Raw genomic sequence first — 23275 nt, forward strand, 5'->3', positions numbered from 1 at the left:
ATACACAATCTTTACCACATACAAATTAACAATTGGACTCTGTTCACAATTAATATATTACACAGTAACTAACCATTAAAAATTGGTTAATTCACTAAGTAATCAAATATCATTTTATGTTTTCATCATCCTAAACTAACTTAAACAATCAGAAATACTATTTTTATAACCAGTTCATTTCAATTGTACTTGTTAATATAACTGCTTATTAATCACTGTTTTAGTAATATAGTATTGAGATCAAAGAAAGTACCATTAATAAGAATACCATCCAAAATAACATTCAATTCCAGTAACAAAGTTATATAATATATTCACATTTTTCAAATTCATCCTGTACCCCCATATAAAGTTATATTTCTATTTTTCTTCTTTTATAGTATTAATGAATCCAAATTAAAAAAAAAATTATGAGAATAAGAAAAAATAATCTGATATTGAAACTTATTCTAAAAAATATTCTTCATGTGTTATATAATTTTCAAATCTGAAGACTTTGTCGCTCAGTCTAATAATAAAAAGTTAGAAGTTATTACAAAATTACGAGATTGCACAATGCTCGCGATTTTTTCCTAGATATTTTTTTTAAGGGGAGAAGAAAACAATATTTAAACTGATAAAACAATATTAGAACTTTGTTTTCTTTGTGTAATATAACTAATAATTAGCTGTTTATGTTGACATTAATTTAATTAGTACTTTGTTTGCAAAGAAAAAGAAAGATCAACAAATAACTAGTCCTTAAATTTCACAAATCTTAAAAATAACCTGAAATTCATAGATTTATTTAAAAAAAAGAAAAATATTCAAAATGTATTCTTATATACTAACTCTTCTAGATAAAATATCCATAGATAAACTCCAATAGAATATTTGCTCTAAAATGGTAGTCTAACAATAATAATTTATAGTAAACAGTTTTCAACATTTACAATATATATAATTTTACTTGTGAATTCGTCAAAATCTCAACTAATCAAATTCATGGCGATATGAAAATCTTGCTTAAACTGAAACTGATTGTTCCGATCTATTCATTAACATAAAGTAAAGGTAAGTTTCGCACTCATAAGCTCTGTTTGCAACTTGTACAAGTTTCTTACCATAATAGTGTTTCCTGTAGAGATGAACTTTTTTACAAAATGAGGTGTTGAAGCAATCTAAGCACAAGGAATCCCCACTTGAACAATGCTCTTCACAATATGAAATTTTGTCGGAACAAGTTTGTAGATAAGAGTTTTCCGTGAATCTCATAGTATAGAGGAAGATCATTTCCTCAACTAGTTTCACTAAATCTTCGGTGGTACATTTCTTTGGATCAGGGAGATAATACCTTGTGGGAATACATACAATTTGTTTTGGAATGTAAACTTTCTTCTTACAAGCTAAAAGTACAGCACTAAGATCGATGATATAGCTCGATCTGGTTTGAATAGTTTTTTGATGTGCATCCAAGGCATATTTGAGACTTTGTTCTGCTTCCTGTTCTTCTTTAGAAATAAATTCATTAGAACGATTCTTATTTAGTAACTTTGTGATAAGAAGTGATTTTGAATACAAAGCATCGTTTTTACTTTGGAAATTAACCAACAAAGAACCAGCCCTATCCATTAATTCTCTAGAGCAACGTTCCTCAACATCCAGTTTCTCAACAGCTGTAATGACTTGATTTGCATATTTTTTATCCAAGTCAATGGTATTGTCGGTCTCTAAAAGAAGTTCCTTTGTTTTTGAAGTAATAGTGACATTATAGGCTGCAAATCCATTCAATGACTGTGAGATCTCTTTCTCTTCTCTTGCAATCATAGACTCCAGGTCCTTACTAATACCTATAACAGAAGAATTTTGGCCCGTAGTGAATGAAGTTGGAGCAGCGAATTTGATTCTTGATGCCTTATAAAAGATTTCTGATTGTTCAGTTGAAAGTTTATAATCAGTTGAGTTCAATTCACGAGTATCTTTATTTTGGGTATTCTCATTGGAATCGCTATCAATTATAGCAGCAGTGAAGATTTCTTCACTCTGGAGTTTTCTAGCTTCTAGCTCCCTTACCTTGCGTTTCTTCAAATTCCTTTGCTCTCTCTTATTTTTTCTGTCCGCCTCCTTTTGCTCTTGCTTCTTTTTTCTGTCCGCCTCCCTTTGTTCTCTCCTTTGTTTCCTTTCCAAATCTCTTTGCTCTTTTTCTAATTTCTTTTTCTCTTGGTTTGCTTGTCTCGAATTATTCTGTTTTTGTTCCACCTCCTTTTGATCCTTGGTACCTTCATCATTCTTTGTTTCATCTTCATTCTTTTCTTTGCTTTCTTCATTTTCCTCTTTTCTCATTTTATTTGAATCATTCCCGGCAGTACCTTTTGGATCAACAACAGCCGGACTTGTTTCAGGAGTAGTAGAGGACCCAGAAGAATCCGATGACAAAGAAAGATAATTAATTGTAAGTTGGCAATTGGATACTTGCAATAACACAAGAACCAATGCCAGTATTGAAAAAATAGGCTTCATTATCGGAATAATTTATTCAGACGAAAAAAGAATAGTGTTGCAAACTAAGAGATTAAAAATTGTGATAAATAACCAATTTAGAGATGATTATCTTATCTTGAATATATATCAGAAAATATAAATATTGCGTGATTCAGTTTCTATCCGAAAATCTTGAGTTGTACAGATTTTTTTCCACATAAATACTAGTAGAAATATATTCGAGGCTAGACATAAACGGTACTGGTGGTACCGCCGCATATTAATATTAATAAAATTGGCGGCACAATGTGTAGAGTAAATTTATTTATGAATCGTTTACTTTGAGAATTAAACTTCACGAAAAAAAACGTTTTCTCTTAACTTTCTGTTAATAAAAGTAAAAGAAAAATAAGTGGAAAATTATGAATTAAACACTAATATATCTTAAGCCATATTAAATCGACTCAAATATTGTTTTTTCAACTATGTTTTTAGATAGCAAAACATTTGGTTTAACTTTATTCACTTAAGATGTCTCAGCTTTACCAAATAGTTAATTAGCATTAAAACACTTTAAAGGTTTCTTAAAACTTCATTGTCATTTAGATCCCTAATTTGTTGTTGGATTACTTATAACCTTGTTATTTCGTCATTTTCATCATCTTCTTCACCCTCGTCTGCATTCTCATTAAAATCTAATTCATTAGTTTCAGTTTGAGCTACCGTTACGACCTCACTAGATGTGCTTTGTGGAAGTAACCCAGAATTTTTCAATTCATCAATCCTGGCCTTTAACTCGCTTTGTGATATGAATCCTAAATTGTTACATCTCTGTACTTCTTTCGCTAAGTTTTCTCTTTTCAAAATCAGACCCATAATTTCCGGGAAATTATTACATTTCTTTTTTCTACAGCCGTCTGAAATGCAATTTTCACAACCACTATGTTGACTAGACTTTAAATCAATTTCAGCGTTGCAGTTCCTAAGTTCTTGATTTAATAAGTTAATCATAAGGTATGTACAAATACCACGTTCAAAAAGCAAAACAGCTGCTTTTCTCTCTTCATCTGTAGATTCCATAACAGGACTTGATCGAATTATATACTCTTCAAATCCTTGAGATCCATATTTTTCTTCTTTTCTTTTCTTGTATTTTTTAAATGCCTCGCCTAGTTGTGTGGGAAGTTGGGGAATTTCAACTTTTTGATGAGTTGGTGTCTTTAGCTTAACACCATTCAAAATAGCGTTTTTAATATCATCAGGTAAGCTCCTATAATATGGTTGTCTTGCTTTAAGACCCTCAGGTTCTGCGCTCTTTTTATGGTGTGTATGTCCTGTTGAATAAAATGGTAAATAACGTGAACAAATTGAGTTTACTCTTTCTTCCAAATATTTTCCTACTTGCGACTCAGTTGGAATATCTGCAGTAATAAAGTCTCTGCTACCGGTGAGAGCCAGAAAACTTTCACAAGATAACAGTTTACTATAAAGTCTTCTGTAGTCTTTAATTAATTGGTTTCGTTCCAACATTAATGAACTCTGCAAATTTTGGGCAGCGAGGCAATTACTGCATGAGGAAATGTCTTCAAGTCCTGGGCATTGTGGACAGTAAGCCATTGATGTACAACTCATACATTCTTCCCTAGTACAGCTGCTACAAACATACTTTTGTCTAACAACATTGTTTACATAAGAAACTTTTAGACTTAAAATAAACAACTTTGTTTCTAGTTTACCCTTAAGTACTTGATACTGATTCTTTGTACATTTAAATGGAGTAAGATTTTTGTATAATTTAAAAGCATCAAGTCGTTCCAATTGAGTAAAATTATTAATTAAACAACCCTTGACCATTTTTTCTAAAACACCAATCATGTGATCTACGGTGTTAGAAATAGATTTACATTTATCCTTTCTGTTGAAGGCTTTTCTACATGTTTTACATTCTTTTGAATGAAGTATTCTGCACCTATTTCTGCAAAATCCTGTTTCATTTGTAATTTTAATAACTGCCATTTGACAATAGCTTTTAGCTACATAAATTTGATTTGAAATAACAAATATGTTTTCTAATAAATATTCATCGCATTTGAAAGCTTTAATTTGTTCATTATAACTTTTTTTAATTGATCTGTATAATTCTTTGTTATTTTGCAATATTTCTTTTGATTTGGTTATCTGTGAATCGCTAGATGCTACTTGAGATTCAAGATATATTTGCATAATACCAGCATCATATCCCTGAAAATCTGCTGAGACAATGTTTTCTATGTTTGGATTTGGTGGTAAAACTTCTTGATCATTCTCTTCATTATCATCCTCGCCAGTATCTTCAAGATCCTTTCTTCCTTTTTTTAATTGTGATTCAATTTGTCTATTTTGAAATTGATTTGTTTCACCACCCAATATATTTTCTTGAGAAAAACCACCCCCTGGGTTCTTTCGTTTTTTAAAAAGATTGAGTAGTCTCCCTTTAATACCTCTACTTTTAGTATGAGTACTTGAAACATCTGGAGATGATTTACTTTTGACAAGATTTCTTGCAAAACCTAATAATTTAAACCTTTCATCTTCAGATCTAGAGTCGGATGAAGATATAGATTGTAGATCTGATCTATCAGAAGAGTCTGAAACCGAAAGGTCATTCTTATAAGAACTTCCCATAGAAACAGTTTCAAATGATTTTACTGAATTTGAATCAGACTTGTCGCTATTTGCATATGCCTTTAATAATGAGATTTGAGCAATGCTTTGAATATTTTTCGATATAAGTGGTTTAGAAGATTGTAACTCATCATTCAAATGCGCATATAATATTATAAAAAGAACCGTAATAAAGTACTTTAATGAATAATTATTGCTTATCATTTCAATAATTCGATTTAAGTTTGAATTTAACTTGATCTTCTCTAGCCTAAATCTTATTTAAAAATTTTCTTTCACATTAAATTATTTGTTGTGTTAAATCAATTTTTAGTATATTATTTCATATTCATCACCTTATGTTGTTTAATAATTATGCTACCAGGTAAGACTTACGTGTTAATTTGAAAATCTACACACAATATTGTATGTAACAATATTAAAAAAAAAACCAGGAAAATAATGAAAAACAAAAAAGTAAGAAACTTAACTTAAAATCTACATATAAACTTAATTCAACATGAAACAAAGCATTCTCTAGTTTGATATTTTTTTTTATTTTAAATTTTGCATTTTAAAACCAAGTTTTATTATCACACAATATTGGCGCAAATTGAAATAACATAAAAATTGCATTTGGGTACAATGCCAAAATATTGATTAATAATGTGAATCAAACAAATTCTGCAAATATAAAATTTTACACATTTTCGGAAATTAAAATTTTTTGAATAAAAATCAGATTTATTCAAATTTCAATTTTACAATTACATTCTAAAATATTCCACAAATGTTTAGAGTTAGAAATGCTTATTTAAGAAAAGTTGGATTTTTGCTTCAAATTTTATCTTTTAATAATTTAATAGACTAGGTAATCGAAAATAGAGGTAAGAAAATAGAAAAACCGGCATTTAAATACTGAAAGTTAACTCATAATTAGTAAAGCAAATATCCTATAGAAACTTATAAATGTGGGAAAGTTCTTAATCGGAAAAAAACATGAAATATCAAGTATAAATATGAAACATATTGTAAAAAAGGTAAAATCACCATTCGAAATTCACTTTTCTTCTTGATTAATAACAAACAAACACGGTAATTATATATTATGTGTAGTCTCGGTAATAAACATTTATATTGTAGCAATTCAAAGTAAAACATCGTAATTTTAAGTTATCTGGAGTTTTATTCCATGATTTGCATTTTTCTTGTTTTCTTTAAAATCGGAATAATTATAAATTTTCGGAAATCAATAAATCTGTTTAACCAAATAAAAATACTCTGAATTTAATACTCACTATAAAACACTTTACCAATTACAAATTCATTTTTTTTAAATAAATTCGTATTAAATCAATCTGTCTTCTGAATCACTTAGTATGGGTTTGAATAATGTTTCTTCATTTTCATTCTCATTCTCTTCATTGTTCTTACTGGTATTTGAGTTACTTCTAGATCTAGCTTTATTATTCTCCCCTGACCTACTTCTCTTTCTTTTTTTACTTTTATTAACTTTAAAAACATTTGTTTTTTGCCTCCGAACGCTCTTTATTTTAGTATTAAGTTTAAATTTAGTAAAGAAAGTTTTTCGAAGCAATTTTCTTTTTTTTGATATATTTTTTTTACTAGATCTTCTGGTTTTACCCACTAATTTCATAACGTTTTCAATATCATTTCCTTCTTTAAAACCATTGTGATCAAGACTAGGGCTTCTGGATCTTGTTTTAGATTGATCTAGGTGTTTCCTAGTTGAAGTTCTAGTTTTCATGGCTGTTTTATTATTTAATGGTTTGCTTGTATCATCTTTTGGGCTACATCTTCTACTTGAATTTCTTTGCTTACTAGGTCTTTTAGTGGAAGAAGTAAAAGATCGTATACTGCAATATATTCGATCTTCCATTTGATCAGTTTTATGGATTTCTTTAGATTCAATTGAATCAGAGTTTAATATTGAATCTCTAGTTAATGGAAAATTTTTAGAATTTCTACCATTACTTCGCAATTTTGATTTCACAATCTTACTGTATAGAGGTTTATTAAAAGATGTCATTTTTGTTTCTGAATAATTTTTTTTACTGGATATTTTCCTTTTAAGACCACTTTTTCTATGACTTCGTGTTTTTGACCGAGCAGAATGATTGCCAACAGAACTCCTTTTATTCATATTTTGAGATTGGTATTCATTCAATAAAGATTGAAGTTGTTTTTTTGTTAAAGGACCTCTTTTACCTGGCTTTGTTGAGTGTAAAATATCTTCTTGATGGCTCGAAGTGTCTGAAGGTTGCCGGGACACAGCACTATGTTCAAACAAATATATTGAACTTGGTCTACTTATAACTCTACTGGTAGTGGGTGAAGGAAATGAAGGTGGTGGCGGCGGAGAGAACGAAGGTTTTGGTGGTGGTGATGGTGAAGAAGGAGTTCTTCGATTTATAGCATCTTTTTCATTTAGGTCTTCATTATCCCGAGTTTTTTTTGTGTGTTCACCCTGTTTGTTTATATTTTGAGAGTAGTGCTGATTCAATAAAGATTGAAGTTGTTTTTTTGTTAAAGGACCTCTTTTACCTGGCTTTGTTGATTGTAAAATATCTTCTTGATGATTCGAAGTATCTGAAGATTGCTGGGACACAACACTCTGTTCAAGTCCATATATTGAATTTGGTCTACCTATAAATCTATTGGTAAGGCGTGGATGAAATGGAGGTGGTGGTGGCGGAGAGAACGAAGGTGGTGGTGGCGGAGAGAATGAAGGTGGTGGTGGCGGAGAGAACGAAGATGTTTGGGAAGAGGGAGAAGGGGAAAGTCTTTGAATAGCCAAATTTGTTTTATCTCCCGACTTTTTAGTTCCGAAAATGTTCTTTTCAGTACTTTTAATCTTTTTCTTGTTCAGATGTTTAGTGAAAAAAGATCGAACATTTTTGAAGGGACTTTTGGTAACTCTTGATTGATTTACCTGAGGATTTGAGGGTAATTTAATTTGGGCTCTCTTAGTTAAATCTTCTCTATTTTTAGCCTCTTCAATTTCAAAAATTGTAACTTCCTGGCCAGTTTCTTTCTCAAAATCTGACCTTTCCTTTTTTATAATAGATTTTGAATGCTCATATATACTATTTTCACGGTAAAACTCTTCTTTATGTGTTTGATCACTATCATTTGATCCAAATTCTTCATTTAGATTTAAAGATTCTTTCGAAGTAGGTTGATGATCTGCGCCTTTAGTTTCATTGTCTGAATTAGAGTCACTGCCGAACCAGGCATGAGGTTCATTAGATAATCCGTTTAGTTCTTCGAAATGATCACCATTGAATGACTCAAAACTGGAGTTAGTGTCGAATTCAGAATCTGAAAAGTCACCATTTATACTACTTCGAGTAGAGTGTACTTCAATATTATCCAAACTACCAGTTTTATTTTTTCTTTCTTTTCGTTTCATTAATATAGTATATAATTGAGCAGTTACCGGATCTAGAGCCTTAAACCGGGTATTTTGAGACTTTTCGTTAGTTTCATGAGGGATTGATTCATAAATAACTTTGGTGGTTGAATCAGCGTTGGGTGAGATATTTTGGTAGAGAGGGCCGCTATCATTTTCTTTTTCAGGTTCGGAAGCATGATTGCCAGTAGGATTTTCAATATTGTTACTGGTATCTTGATTTGTATTAATTTCCGGAGAATTAACTTGTGGGACTAATGTAGTTATTGGAGAGCTTATTAAGCCTTTCTTATTTTCTCTACTTTTGTTTTCTTTCTTTTCAGTTCTAACTTTATCAAAAATATTTCCAACATTCCATTTTTTTTCATTTTTAGGTTTAAAGTTATATTTTTGAGTAATTGATTTTTTGCGAATATTAGAAGTGATATTCTCATGAATCATACGATTAAGATTAGTAATCGAAATTAATGGCCTTTTATTTTTTTTGCGCTTCTCTGGCGATTTTAATTTTCCAATTTCTGAATTCTTACTACCCGATTCAACTTCTGTATTTATATCCGAAACCTCACTAGATTCAAATTCCTTAAGTTTCTTTTCAAAATCAAGATACTCATTCAATTGTGATCGATAATCTGTACTCATTCCCCTGGAAATCTTATGAAATTCTCTTTCAATTTTGTTAACTTTTTTGAGTTCCCTTTCGAATTCTCCCGATTCAAATATAGGCTTCAATTGATTACATTGATTACATGGTTTCTTTTTTGTGCATTTGCCTTCGATATGTTTGAGTGGAGAATAACAATTTCCTTTTAGGTATTCCAAATATGAGGTGTTGTAGATATTCCTAATATTATTTCTATATTGTTGAGTGCTCTTAAATTTTCCAACAATAGTCTGTTTCATTAAAAATAAAATTCTTTCTCTTTCAGGCATACAGTACTTAGAAAATATAAGCTTGAGATTTTTAAGTCTGATTTTAATTTTGCTAGCTTGTATAATAAGACTCTTATTTTCACTCCGAATATTAAAAGCCCTAACACACTTTCCAAATTTCGGATCTTTTAAAATCATATCGGATAACATTTTTTTATTCCTTCTGTAATTTGTAGATATTATTTTAGTATTGTAAGAAAGAAGTTCTATAGCTTCTTTAAGCTTATTACATAGATCAAAAAGTAATATTACATTTTCTTCATAGACAAAATTGTTTTTAATAGCATTATTTACTAGCACTAAATCTCTCACAACCGTTTCTAGTTCAGTTCCAAAACCATCAATATCAATCATTGCCGTTTTCTGAATATAATCATCCAACTGTAAATTTGGAAAAGATTCTTTTGTTTTAAAATCTTCATATTGAGATTTCAAAGAAATATTATCTTGATTGCTTGGATCTGAGCCAGATAGGTCTTCTTCTGGAATATTGCTTAAATTTGAAGTAGATCCCATACAATTTTGCTTGCCATCACAAGAATGAGTACACACCCCATTATTACCTTCTCTCTCGCAATCTTGGCAATATCCTCCAACTGCTCCCAAAAGTTCTTCAGAAGTATTTACACTTTTTGTTTCAGAATCATTATTTTTAGTGTTAGAAAGTAACTTCAACTGAATAAAGCTCTCCTTAAAAAAATTTAAATCTTTCTCCTGGAAATAAATTTGAATGAAAAATAAGGTAGTTAAAACAATTACAATTCTCATTTAACTTTGCTTTAAACATACAAAAACTTTTTTCCTAAGAAATATAGTTTCAATCTAAAAAGTTCTACTCGGAATTTATATATATCATAGGTTATTCAATCGAATATTTCTCTCTTCTTATTTTACTTCAAAGTTGTTTAAACTAAAAACAATTTTTTGGTTGACTGAATAACGGATATAATTTTAGGTTGGCGCCTATTATGTTGATTTTACATGTTACAGCTACAAAAGAACAAGGTATAAGATAAAAAAAACAAAAAAAAAAATGAGGAGTTACAAAAAATTATTTGAAAATACACATCAGTTACCAATTTGCCACAGTAAAAATACTAGATTTTACAAAACAGTACTTGAAATTCAGGTTTAGTATTTTCTTTTTAATAATCTTGGGTTAGTTGATTTTAGCTTAGATTAATACATTAAAGATATATGGTAACCAATTTTTCCATGATTTTCCACATCTTTTTATATTTCCCGATTCTAAATCACTTAACTTTAGTTACACATATTATGAAATCGAAAAAAATAAATATATAGTTGATAAAAACAACACCCATTTGTTCCTCAAATACATGCATACGCTTGTTAAGTTTAAGAGTATCCATTCACCAAAATGATGACAAATTTCGAATCTGCACACATCGAGGAATAGAAATAAAGTCTAGATGTGTACACACAATAATTGCCGTAAAATAACATGACAATATGATAACTCAATTTAACAATCTTTATTTCTCATTCTGAATACATTTTTAAAAATCTCAATTTAATCTTCATACTCATCTGGCTTTTGTTCTTAACATATTAACACTGCTTAATTACCCCAGTTACTCATCTCAATGGAAAGCCTAGTTCATATTATTTGAGAATTATTAAATATCGAAATTTTCAAAGATACCTAGTTCTTGAGTTAAAAGCCTCAACTTTTAGAGGCTTTACTTTTAGCCTTAGTATCTTTTTGTTTTTTTTTTAGAACTATCTTCTGAATCTAAGAAAGGACTCCCTAGGATTCCTGGAACATTCTTTGGCTGTTTGCGAACAGCTCCTGATTCAGTACCCGTAAATGGACCAGAAGGAGATGTTTTCATATGTCTAGATAGAGGATGTGAATATTGGGTTTGTCTACCTTGGTAAGCATTCCTATTGCTCGAAGAACTAGCTAACATCTCTGAACCACTCAAAGAAGTCTTTCTGGAAATACGCGAAGAAGTTCTTCCGGAAACAATTAAAGGAGTTTTCTTGCTGATATGTGAAGAAGTTCTTCTGGAAATTGAAGTTGTTTTAACACTTGATTTTTGGCTTGGTTTCTGATTTATTGTGCTTGAAATTCCTCCATAAGGATAATTTAAGGGTTTGCTAGGAAATCCTTCAGGTGATATGAGAGTTGTTTCAGTAGCTCCTCCTTGAGTTCTTTTTGAAGAATTAGTTCCAGTACCAGTTTGAATAGTTCCTACAAAACCTGGCCTATATGAGCTAGATCTAGTGGCAGTTCTCCCAATAGAAGATTTCTTCTTGGAACTCTTTTTAGTTTTTGTACTACTTGAGTTTATATTACCCAAAGTTGACATATTGACCGACGTTATCTTTAATTTATTCATACATTCTTTAACAACAATTTGAGATGTAAGGAATTTCTCGTCTTGTTCTTCCAATTCAAAGAGATCATTAATAAGTCTAGTTGGCAAGGAATTCATTCTTCCATTAATTATATCAATACTTGATTTAATAATTGAATTATTCTTGCTCTTAGTAGATTCTATTTCCCTTAATTTTTGCAATAGAGCAGAATGTTTCTTACAAACTTCATGTTTCTTTTTACATTTTCTACAACTACGTTGCTTTTCAAGAATTTTGTCTGTAATCACAACTATTTCGCATTTAAGTAATAGGTTTTTGACATGATATCTGTTCTTTTTCGTAATTTCATTGTATAATGTAGTATATAAACTACTGAAAATGCTGGCATAAGATTCAGATTCGTACTTATTTGATGTTCCTGAAAAACAGTCTTCATACAAAAATTCCATTTTGGATGACAATAAGTTTTTAAGTTGAGCTAATTTTGATTTATGAGCAGTATATGCATTTGAATAATCCTGACATTTTACGCAGTTATTTGTTCCACAATTACAGTTTCTGAGATATTCTTGAATTAATTTGAGTTCTGTGATCTCTGAGTTAATATGTTTAACCAATTTTAATGATTCTGCGAATTCCTCTCTACATTTCTCAATAAGTCCATACGGAACCTCCGTACTTAAAACTTCTTGAGAAAACTGTTGACTTGCATAAGAAAGTGATTCTCTTAATATACTATTAATTTTTCTTTTGGTTTTTTCTCCTTCAAAAGCCATTTCTTGTGAGCCAAATCTTGAAGATGATCTTCTAGACACAGCAATAGCTTGATTTGCCAATAAATTACAGGCATTGAAGTTTTTGCTTCTGGAAATTCTTCTTCTAGTTATATCTCTAGGTTCAAAAGAAGCACTAGATTGTTCCTCTAAATCACTATCATGGTAATCTGCCTCAGGTAATAATAATTGAGGAGGGACAGCTTTGAAGGAAGGCTCTCTATTCATTCTTGTATTAGCCGGGGAGGTGGGAGAATCATCATCATAGTCTGGTGGAGGGAGAGAAAATGAAGGAGCACGGGAAGAGGTACCACCATAATTCGGTTGATTATTAACAGCATTTCTTTGACCACGCACGGAAGAGTTTGTTTTTTCATTTCCTGCCGAGTATGATAGAGAACTTCGTTGTATGCGGCTATCAGAAGGCGTTTTTGTACCTGGAGGTAACAAATAATTAAATGAGCCTTTAGGAAAAGAATTTTTCTTTGGAATAGTCTGCAGAAATGATATTGAGATATGAAGAGATACCTGGTGTAAGTCAATAACAAATAAGAAGAGGTAAATTACAATAAAAATAAACAGATTAATTTTAATGTATTTAAAACTCATTTTTTGAAAAATCTCTTGAAAAATGTTAATTTAATGCGGAACAAAAATTAAAGAATTATATTTTGCAATAAAACATAATAATTTGACAAAAATAAGGAACCTCGCCTAAGTTTTGGTTATATTTTTTAGCGCAAATACCTGACATATATGTTTTAGCTAGCACCAAATATCTATTTCATTAAGATTTTAATTCCGGGTTATAAAACTTTTCATAATATAATAATTATTTTTTTTCCCGAATTTTGGTTGAATATTGCTTTTTCATTTAATATTCTACGTTTTCATTTTTTCTCAAAGAATAGTTGTTGGAATCGCGTTTCACGACTTTTGGTCAAATTCCGTATTTTCGTATTGTTTCATTAACTATAGCTAGGATCATTTGTTAACCTTTTAGATATTACAAACTAACTACTTATACACTTATTTCTAATTTTTTTCCCTAAATTCATTTTTCCAAAAACATTAGAAAGGCACTGGCGGGCTATACATTAAGGGTATGTGGGGTGAGGGGTAAGCCAAAAATTATAATAATTGGAGAAAAATAAATTTTTGGCGGAAATAAAAGAGGTAGAAGAAATTCTTATTACTTTCTCAGATTTTTTTTTTGGTTTTAAGAAGAGATAACCAATAATTGGTGCAAGCTGGGAATCTACGAAATAACTATTTGTATCCTACTACCTAAGGGTTGTTGGGTAATAAAACGAGCTTATTAAGTATGCTAGCAAGAAAAGAACATGTTAGTGGAATTGGTGTGGGTGGAACATCATCGGGAGCGGTTTCTAGAAGGCGAAGATTAAGGAATGAAATTTCTGATGAGCAGAAACAGGAGATTAAAGAAGCATTTGAGTTATTTGATACTGAAAAAACTGGGAGGATAGACTACCATGAATTAAAAGTAGCAATGAGGGCTTTAGGATTTGAGGTAAAAAAAGCACAAGTTCTCGAGATTATGCGTGAATACGACAAATCAGGGAGCGGACAAGTTGAATACAAGGATTTTGTGGAGATTATGACACAGAAGATATTAGAGAGGGATCCTCGAGAAGAAATTCTTAAAGCTTTTAAGTTGTTTGACGATGATAATACTGGAAAAATTTCTCTTAAGAATCTTCGCAGAGTGGCGAGAGAGCTTGGAGAAAGTATTTCTGATGACGAACTTCAGGCAATGATTGAGGAATTCGATAAAGATATGGATGGTGAAATTAATGAAGAGGAGTTTATTTCAATAATGAAGCAGACTAGCTTGTATTAGGCTAAGTTAGAGAAAATTTCAAAGTAGTTTTCAAGTTTGAATATTGCAGAAATTGCATATTTCATTTATAAATTGAATTTTAGTATATACTTATTACAAATATTTAAAATAGATCAGATAATTAATGCTATTAATATTTTAGTTTCTTCAGTAATGCATTTTTTTTCTAACAAAAAAAAATACTAATTTGAATAAATAGCTTAAATAGTATTATGCGATATTTTTTTAAGCTAATTTGATTTGAATCAGAAGTTAAGATAGAAAATCATAAACTAGTGTACTTTATCCTGTGAATTTCATCCCTGCTGATATTGATTGAATCGAAATTTTAAGAGCATTTTCAATTTTGCTTAGTTCTATTTCATTTATTTGATCAGTACTTACAGATGAACTTAGAATTTTTCTTCTGCGATTAATACACTCAATTTGGACAAGATGACATGGAGCTAACCAGGAAAATCTAAGTAAAATGGCTTTTCTAGTAACAAAGTCAGAATCCAATAATTGTTTTTCTTTAGTTACTTCCATAACCAATTTAATTGTATCTTTAAGCTTTGAAATTAAAAGATTTCCAATCTTTTGTAACTCAGGAGGAGCTAAAATACGGTTATACAAGTCAAAGATATGTACATCAGCTTTCAACAAAATCATAGATACTAAATCAAAAAAGCTTTTTATAAATGGCCAATTTTCGTACATTTCTGTGACTAAATTTAATTTGTTTTGTTTCTTCATTTCTTCCAAAGCTGCACTTAATCCCAACCATACTGGAAGATGAGACCTAACTTGTGTCCAAGCAAATACCCATGGAATTGCTCTTAAAGTTTCAATACCTCCAGTTTTCCTCTTTGATGGTCTGCTTCCTAAGTTAAGCTCACTGATTTCTTTTTCAGGGGTAACATTTCTGAAGTATGCAACAAATTCATCAGAAGTAAAATCTGGGTTACCTTCACCAAAAACAATTTTTCGGTATTCTTTCATTGATAGATCACTCATTTGATCAAGTAGTTCTCTCCAAGAATCTTTAACTTTTGTTTGATATCTAAGATTCTTACTTAACTCACAATTATTGATATTTGGAGTATCTAGAGCACTAATTCTAGATTCCAAAATTGCTGAACAGTAAATCTCCCATGTTTTGAATGCTATTTCTGAAAGACCGAAAGATTGTGTGATTGCTTCTCCTTGAACTGTAATTCTCATCAGGGATGTAATAGTATTGGGAGGCTGGCTTAATATGGCTAAGTGTTGAGGGCCACCTCCTCTTCCAATACTTCCTCCTCTTCCGTGGAAAAAGACCATTTCTACGCCAAATCTTGTAGCAATATTTGTAAGTCTTTCTTGAGCATTATAAAGTTGCCATCCAGAAGTTAATCTACCTCCATCTTTACTGCTATCAGAATATCCAATCATTACTTCTACTATACCTTTATCTACAGTCTTAACATAATTTAAATACCATTCATTTGATAATAATGTTTCCAAAGTCTTTTCTGCATTGTTTAATGCTTCAACAGTTTCCAATAAAGGTACTACTCTCATTCTCTTTGATGCAATTGAGGATAATATAGCAGCTGAAGATTTTGGAGAATCATGAATGCTTGGAGAAATATTTCCGTTTTTGATTGTATCACTTTTAACTGCGGTATTAGATGCTTGATTGTTAACTGCAACATTTGAGTTGTTATTATTAGAAATGCTTGAGCTTCTTCTTTTAATAAACTTATTAAGATCGTGGATTTCTGCATGGAATTCGCTATCAGCACTAATTGTGGAAAAATATTCTTTTTGGAAAACATGAACACAAAGAATATCAGAAGGTTTCATACACATAGATATTATATAAGACCCCAAAGCCTCAGCTCCAAGATGAGAGCATTCATAGAAGGTATCTAGAATCTCAGTAGTTTCTTTGGACCAGTTCAGTCTGTAGGGAATTAAAGGTCTTTTAGATTTGAGACAATTTAAAAGGAATTCTTGTTTTTTTTCTTCAGGGAATTCAGAGTAATTTCCAATCTCAAGGTATCTACAAATTTCATCCATGGCTTTTTCATGTTTAGATGCTTCTTGACGAATATCCAATCTCATTAAAGAAAGTCCAAACGCAGAAATTTGTCTGATAACGTCCAAAAGTAATCCTCTCCCAAGCTTTGCCGATACTGAGCTTGACTCACTTATCCATGGAACTGAAATTTTGGTTCCAGGAAGAAGACCGTCTTTAAAGTTAGTCTTAATTTCCTGATCATAATCCTCCAAAGCATTGTACATGAGAATTAGTGGTTCAAGAATCTGTTCAGTTGAGTGGTATGCTAAAGCTCTTCTTGTTTCAGAGTTAACAGAGTGCCCAAAATTTAATGCATCCAAATAGTAATCCCTCGTTGCAATAAGTCTAATACGTATGTGATGTAAAAGTCTTCTATAAAGCTCATACTCCGAAATAAAGCCCATAAAAGGACGTAATCCCACTGTTGCATCGCTAGTGATACATCCAGAATTATTCAGGGAATCATAAGAAGTAGGCTTAACATAGAATTCAATATCTGGAAGATTTTCAACATAATTTTTTAACTTTTCATGAGCAGAAATGACAGGGATTTCATACATTAACTCTTCAATCTTGTGTAAAAATAAATTGCATGCTCTGAGTCTCATATTTATCACTGATAATCTGGTTACTTTGGCTGTAACATATGGATTTCCATCTCTGTCTCCACCAACCCATGATGAATATTTAAATAATGTTTTTGTTGGTGGTAAGGGTTCCATTCCAAAATCATTCAAAATTTCATCAATTTTTCTAAGAAAGGTTGGTAATGTACTAAAAACTGTCTCTTCAATAGTATTCAAAGTATTCTGAACCTCATCTACTGGTGTTGGCCTAGCTCTTCTAAGGGTATCTACATTCCATAGCATAGCCATTGTTCTTTGAAGCTCATGTTTTGCATTATTAATTTCAAACGGGGTTAAGTCATCTCTATCCAAATATATAATTATCCCTCCAATTTTTTGACAACATTTTATTACAGATATTCTTTGAGCCTGGGTTGGATGAGCAGTAACAACCAAATCAACTTCCTGCTCACAAATTGATTGGTAAATCTGTTCCTTACTAAACCCAGCCTGAAGAAGCTTTTTAATGGTAACTCTGAGAGAATGAGCAGATATTATATCTGTATTTGAATTTGGTTTATTTGACGCACAAATCTGAGATTGATCCAAGATTGAGGAAATCTCACGCTCGAATCGTCTGCATTGACGTATTCTTTGGGCAGATTCAGCATAGTTTGTAATCATACACATTTGATTAAATAAGGATACTACTAAAGTAAGCATTCCACTATCTAGATTCTTAATTTTGTTCCATAACTCATTCAAGGATGTGGCGTCTTCATTTTCTGCAAAATACATCGACAATTTAAGGATATCAAAAATCTTTTCAATACCTTCATTATTTGGACTCAAAGATCCCTCCGTATTATTTTTCTGCTTATTACCAGTTAAGATATATTTTCTGGAACTTCTCCAATGTGAGGTCACTAATCCAAACATATGTAGTTCAAGAGCTTTAATATCTTCGTTTAAGGGTTCGTTCAATTTATTCAAAATGACATCTTTCTCAGAAATTGATCTTTGAGGCTTCTCCAAAAAAGTGCAAAACTCATTTTTAAAACCTATTGGAAACAATCTACTTTCCTTTAATTCATTATCATCATTCGATAAAGACATCTTGATTATAGTTTGGTTGAAAGAGTTTGAAAACCTTTTAAAGTTAGCTTAATCTACGTAGAAAAACAAAATTCCCAGAGTTTTCACCTGTTATTTTGCGTATTTCCACTAAAATTCACTTCTATGGTAGTAAAATACAAAATCTTGCACACTGCAAATTACCTCAAATAATCGCGGCTCTTCTTCACTATCCTATCTAAAAATCTATTAATAGGTTTCTACCTGAAAATTATTTTGTTTAATGAGAACTAATTTTCGTAAATATTAACTAATATTTATCAAGTTTTACACTAATCAATTTTAATGGAAATTTGTTACAATTTTCTGTTTATCTAACAGAAAATAACTTATATAAAAAATTCGGAACTTTTCCCGCCAAACACACATTACCAATTTTAGATATTTTATTATTCATGTAAATATTTGCAATAGTAAATTTTTTTGAAAATTTAATATTCACTAATTTAGAAGGATAACTTTAAATGCATTTTTTATTATTCTATTTTTTTTATTTTTTCATTTGTAGATTTGAATTACCTACTTGTAATCAATTTTAATTGGCTCAAATACTGTCAATATAACAATTAATTGATAATGATTGGGCTAATATCTATTTACTTTGTAGTTTAAGATGGTATTTTTTTTTGTTTTAAATTAAAAAAAGCAAAATAAATTTTTACAGGAAATTTATTTTTTTTTTATATATATTTTTCTTTGTTTCTCTTTTCATTTCGGTTTATTAGGAATAAAAGGAAATGATGCATTTAATTTGGTTCAATATGAAAATGTTTTTAAATTAAGCAAAGAGTGGCAAATAGCAAACAGCAAATTACTGTAAAAAAGTTAACAATGTATTAAACTCAAGTTGATTTTCATCTAGATTGAAATTCAATTGAACTCTTGGATTGATCTGATAATAATTACTACAAGAATTAATGGGTAAAAAAGTACATAATATGCTTTATTTATATATGTGTGAATTAAAGCATGTAACAACACTAATGCATACATAAAAATATTTATTCAAAAATTGAATTTAGAAAAAATAATATCTAAACGGTGCGAAGCAAGAGAAGTTTTTGAACCTCATTATTTTCTACTTCAAATAGCAGATTTTTCTCTTTATTTGTTTATTAGAGTTTTTGTTATTTCAGATTTTTGATTTTAAGAATGTACAAAAAAAATGATTACAAGTTTTAATAGTACATAGCTATAATTATGATAACTACAGGGAAAAAGAGTGTGGACAGTAGAATGCAAGAGAAAAGTCAGACAGGGTTAATAGAGAACTTGGAGGCTGCAAACTATTATGCATTGATATATGCATTTCAAAAGATCTGGGCACTAATTATGGAGATAGTAATTGATTTAAATTAATTCAAAAAATTCTAAAATTCATAATTCAATCGATTAATATTAAATAAAAATTGTGGGTTGGATAATTATAATATTCATAGAGCTAATTAATTAACCGAACTTAATAAAAATAATAATAATAATAGAAATTATAACTATTTATAGTTTTAATAACATAAAAAATGACTTTAGACACTAAGAGACTGTTTTGTATATTCTATAATTGTCGAGTTATCGGTAAATATATTTAAACATGAGTTATTTACTGTTATTATTAAATTAAATACTCGTATATCCTTTCAAAAAATAGATCTTTTCCGTCAAGTTCTTTTCAACGATTTCCTCACAATAACTTTTTCATTTTTCCCATTTTTCAATGCAACATTCTTTCCAATTTCAAGATCATATATAATAAATTTTTAAAGTAAGCTAAAACGGGTCATTATGATAGAGAAAAGAATTATTTTTAGTAAATACTAAGATCTAGATTGATTTAATCTGATAAAGGTAAATTTAAAGCTTTAGTTATTTCAAGTATCTTTTTTTTCTAAATTAAAATCTAAATTCAACAATAAATTACAAATTATTAGAAATTGACTAGCTTCAAATAATTTTGTAAAGCCAGAAATGATATATTTATATATATTAATGAATATAAATTTAGTTGATAATCACTTCTAAGTGAATATTCAAGCAGTGTGTTAAATACTCAGTTGTTTTATTAGTAAATTCAGAAAGTAATAATCACAAATAATAAATTTTTGAATAATATTAGATAGCTTTAAACAGAGTGATACTTGTTTTTTAAAACCAAGCAATAATCACGATATAGCTGATCAAAAAAACATAATTGAATATTATATAATATAGTAATTTTAGCTTTAAGAAAAATACGGCAGGAATTAATGATCAACAGGAAAAATTCGCAAAAAAAAATTTCATATAGTCGTTGAGAAAATAATAGCAATTGGACAAAGTGATAGGAGTTTAATACATATTGTATTTATTTAACTTTCTGAGTGGCTTGTAATACCTTAAAATATAAGAGAAATATTTCTTTCAATTCTTTTTATTATTACTTTACTAAAAAACTATAGTGCCTAAGTTAGTTATAATCAAATGCCCTAGTTTAAAGATATAATTATCGTTATTTTAGTCTGTTAATATTTTCACACGAATCAGACTCAAATGTTAAGCAAAGTTTGCATTTTTAATTGAGGTACGCAAATGCATTCTTCTTTCCGTATAAAAAAACAGAACCTTATAAATAACACTGCATATAATTAAGAAACAATAGAACTAATTTCTGGAAGAATACATTGTTATTTATATAATTTTTCTTTTCTTTAAGGAAAAAAAAATCGAACATGCAAAAAATGAGGGTCAAAAGACAGAGGCTGGCGCCGGCGCCGGAATGTGGAATTATTTTAACAAAGTTGGCGGATGCAATATAATAGTTTGACTTGAAGAGACTTAAAGAAAAGTTAGGAATAAAGAGGAAATCTGAGTGAATTCTTGAACATGCCACAAAATATATTGGAGAATGAAGCTGAGAAAGCGGGTAGAACGTTGTCTTCTGGTTCGTTTTCACAGGAAGGAAATGAACCGAGTTCCTTATATACAGTCCCACTTTTATTATTAATAGGATTTGCACTCAAGAATGATAGTAAGAACAAGACTTTGGGCCCAGAAATAGCTCTAGATGAACAGCATAAGGAAGAAATTTTATCTTTAATACTAGAATCACGCCCAGCCGTCGTTGAATCCAGTGACTCCACAAAATCATTTGGTGGAAGGTTTGGAGCGGCAGGGTTTAGCTCTAGAGGAAATAGGGGTAGTCAAAGAGGACGAGTATTTAGTGGACAGGTAGGTGGAGGTGGAAGAAGAAGTATAATAAGGCAACCCAATGAAAATTTATGGGACATGCCTTGTTCTGAAATGAGTAGTATGACATTGGGTGATATTAGAGAGGCAGAGAACAAGATGAAGGCAGAGGACTTGACTTTAGATCAATATGTAGAGAGACAAAAGGAGTCAAGTGATAGGAAATCTGCATCATTTTCTCAATCTAATCAGAAGAAATCTTTTGTTTCTATTCCTATATCTGGAGAAGCTATTATAAATGTTAGCAGTACATTTTCTTTAAATAATAATCCCGTTAAAAATCACCAGGGCCACACTACAAGTAATGCTAATGATAATTTTCAGCGTAATTCGATCCAATTTAATCAACAGCACAACCAACACCAACAACCAAATAAAGACAATTTTATGAGTAGATTCGGCCAAAATGGCACATTAAATTCCCAGAATATTCTAAACGTCCAGCAAAACAGCATTAGTCATGAATTTAATACTTCGGTTGACTTGAGGAATGAGTTAGTTGGGGGTGAAAGGACAAATTCTTCACTTTTCTCTACGATTGCCAATAATAGGAAATCCTCATCTATCTCAGAAGCTTTTTTAAGCGGCCCAGCTAACTTATCACTCTTTGATGTTAACACTCCTATTTTTGATGACGACAACAATGAAACAGGAATAGATTTCAGACCACCAATCGTTCACAACAATGCAAATACAATAGGTAGTTTTGATGATAATAACAAGAATAAAGACACTTCCGAGGAATTAATGAGAGGACAAGCTCATTTTGAACAAGGAATTCAAAGTTCTGCTTCTAATTTCAGTTGGTCAAATAGAAACAGCAATAGTGAAGAAATAGATAACAAAAATATCAGTAATTTGTCAGATAATTCAACGTCATTTCCAGCCTTGTCAAAAAATTCACAATTTAGTCAGTCTCAAGTTAAAACACAAAATTCACACTCCTCTATATCATCAGAACCAAATATTCTTCAGAAGCTACATGCAGCTGGAATGGCGTCTAAATTGGTGGATAAGAATATGATGGATAATGTTGGCCATGGTAATTTAAAACACAATAGTTTTTTTGAAACAAAATTTAAACATAAATCAAATGGCAATGAGTATCCACCACTCTCATCTGCTTCAAATGCTGCACCAACCTCATTATCTTCTTCAATCTCTAATAACTTAAAGTTTAACAACCAATTAAAATCTAATGATGCTGGTAGACTGCTAATGTCTATAATTGGTGCTGGACAACAAAATAATAATAATAGAAGTTATGGATCTAACTTTAATGTTCGTAATAACAATCAACGCAATAATATTCATAATACTCATAATGCCCACAACAGCAACTATCACAATAATGGAAATCACCATAATGATCAGATAGGTAACTTTGCCAGATACTAAATTTGGCTTATAATTACTACATAAAAATAATTTCGATAAGTTATAATTCATTAAATTATTCGAATCCTCCTATGTAATATTAATTAGATACTTTAGCTATTTATTATTTTATAATTTAATTTTAATATTTTATTTCCTATACGAATTCTTTGGTTTTTGTATAATATGCAATTTTGTGTAATGGCGGGCAATGTATAATGATATTAATTGTTTTCTGTAATAGTATACCGCCTTTAACATAATGTAGAAGAAAGAAAAAAAAAACTAAAAAAAAATCAAGATTTGACTTGTTGGGTAGAAAAAAATAGTTTGGAAGAAGTTCACTAATTTTCAGAAGCTATTTAAACGAGTAGGCAACCTTTCACAAATTCAATGATTTTTTAAAAAAGAATACCATATATTTTTCAAGTTCATGAATTTTGGAAAACTATTTTTTTTTAATTATTTGGAACTCAATAATAG

The 23275-nt window shown here is 30.2% G+C and overlaps 7 protein-coding genes across 7 annotated transcripts; 2 read left to right on the forward strand and 5 right to left on the reverse strand.

The window, feature by feature from the left end:
• Positions 1 to 1005: 1005 nt before the first annotated feature.
• cubi_01696 (uncharacterized protein) lies at positions 1006 to 2499 on the reverse strand (the record flags this gene model as incomplete). Its single annotated transcript, XM_029018708.1, has 1 exon — positions 1006 to 2499. One exon carries the CDS (start codon positions 2497 to 2499, stop codon positions 1006 to 1008), a length of 1494 nt encoding a protein of 497 aa, XP_028873092.1.
• A 591-nt stretch (positions 2500 to 3090) lies between these two features.
• On the reverse strand, positions 3091 to 5328 carry cubi_01697 (uncharacterized protein; the record flags this gene model as incomplete). Its single annotated transcript, XM_029018709.1, has 1 exon — positions 3091 to 5328. The coding sequence occupies one exon, from the start codon at positions 5326 to 5328 to the stop codon at positions 3091 to 3093; it is 2238 nt and encodes a 745-aa protein (XP_028873093.1).
• Positions 5329 to 6451: 1123 nt separating this feature from the next.
• cubi_01698 (uncharacterized protein) lies at positions 6452 to 10237 on the reverse strand (the record flags this gene model as incomplete). The annotated part of the gene is made up of 1 exon (XM_029018710.1): positions 6452 to 10237. The coding sequence occupies one exon, from the start codon at positions 10235 to 10237 to the stop codon at positions 6452 to 6454; it is 3786 nt and encodes a 1261-aa protein (XP_028873094.1).
• Positions 10238 to 11184: 947 nt separating this feature from the next.
• On the reverse strand, positions 11185 to 13197 carry cubi_01699 (uncharacterized protein; the record flags this gene model as incomplete). The annotated part of the gene is made up of 1 exon (XM_029018711.1): positions 11185 to 13197. The coding sequence occupies one exon, from the start codon at positions 13195 to 13197 to the stop codon at positions 11185 to 11187; it is 2013 nt and encodes a 670-aa protein (XP_028873095.1).
• A 715-nt stretch (positions 13198 to 13912) lies between these two features.
• Positions 13913 to 14449, forward strand: cubi_01700 (centrin like protein with 4 EF hands; the record flags this gene model as incomplete). Its single annotated transcript, XM_029018712.1, has 1 exon — positions 13913 to 14449. The coding sequence occupies one exon, from the start codon at positions 13913 to 13915 to the stop codon at positions 14447 to 14449; it is 537 nt and encodes a 178-aa protein (XP_028873096.1).
• Positions 14450 to 14731: 282 nt separating this feature from the next.
• cubi_01701 (phosphoenolpyruvate carboxylase) lies at positions 14732 to 18175 on the reverse strand (the record flags this gene model as incomplete). The annotated part of the gene is made up of 1 exon (XM_029018713.1): positions 14732 to 18175. One exon carries the CDS (start codon positions 18173 to 18175, stop codon positions 14732 to 14734), a length of 3444 nt encoding a protein of 1147 aa, XP_028873097.1.
• Positions 18176 to 21052: 2877 nt separating this feature from the next.
• Positions 21053 to 22813, forward strand: cubi_01702 (uncharacterized protein; the record flags this gene model as incomplete). Its single annotated transcript, XM_029018714.1, has 1 exon — positions 21053 to 22813. The coding sequence occupies one exon, from the start codon at positions 21053 to 21055 to the stop codon at positions 22811 to 22813; it is 1761 nt and encodes a 586-aa protein (XP_028873098.1).
• Positions 22814 to 23275: the final 462 nt, after the last annotated feature.

This window comes from Cryptosporidium ubiquitum, assembly GCF_001865345.1.
Source record: "Cryptosporidium ubiquitum isolate 39726 chromosome Unknown contig_21, whole genome shotgun sequence".
NCBI classification, from domain to species: Eukaryota; Apicomplexa; class Conoidasida; order Eucoccidiorida; family Cryptosporidiidae; genus Cryptosporidium; species Cryptosporidium ubiquitum.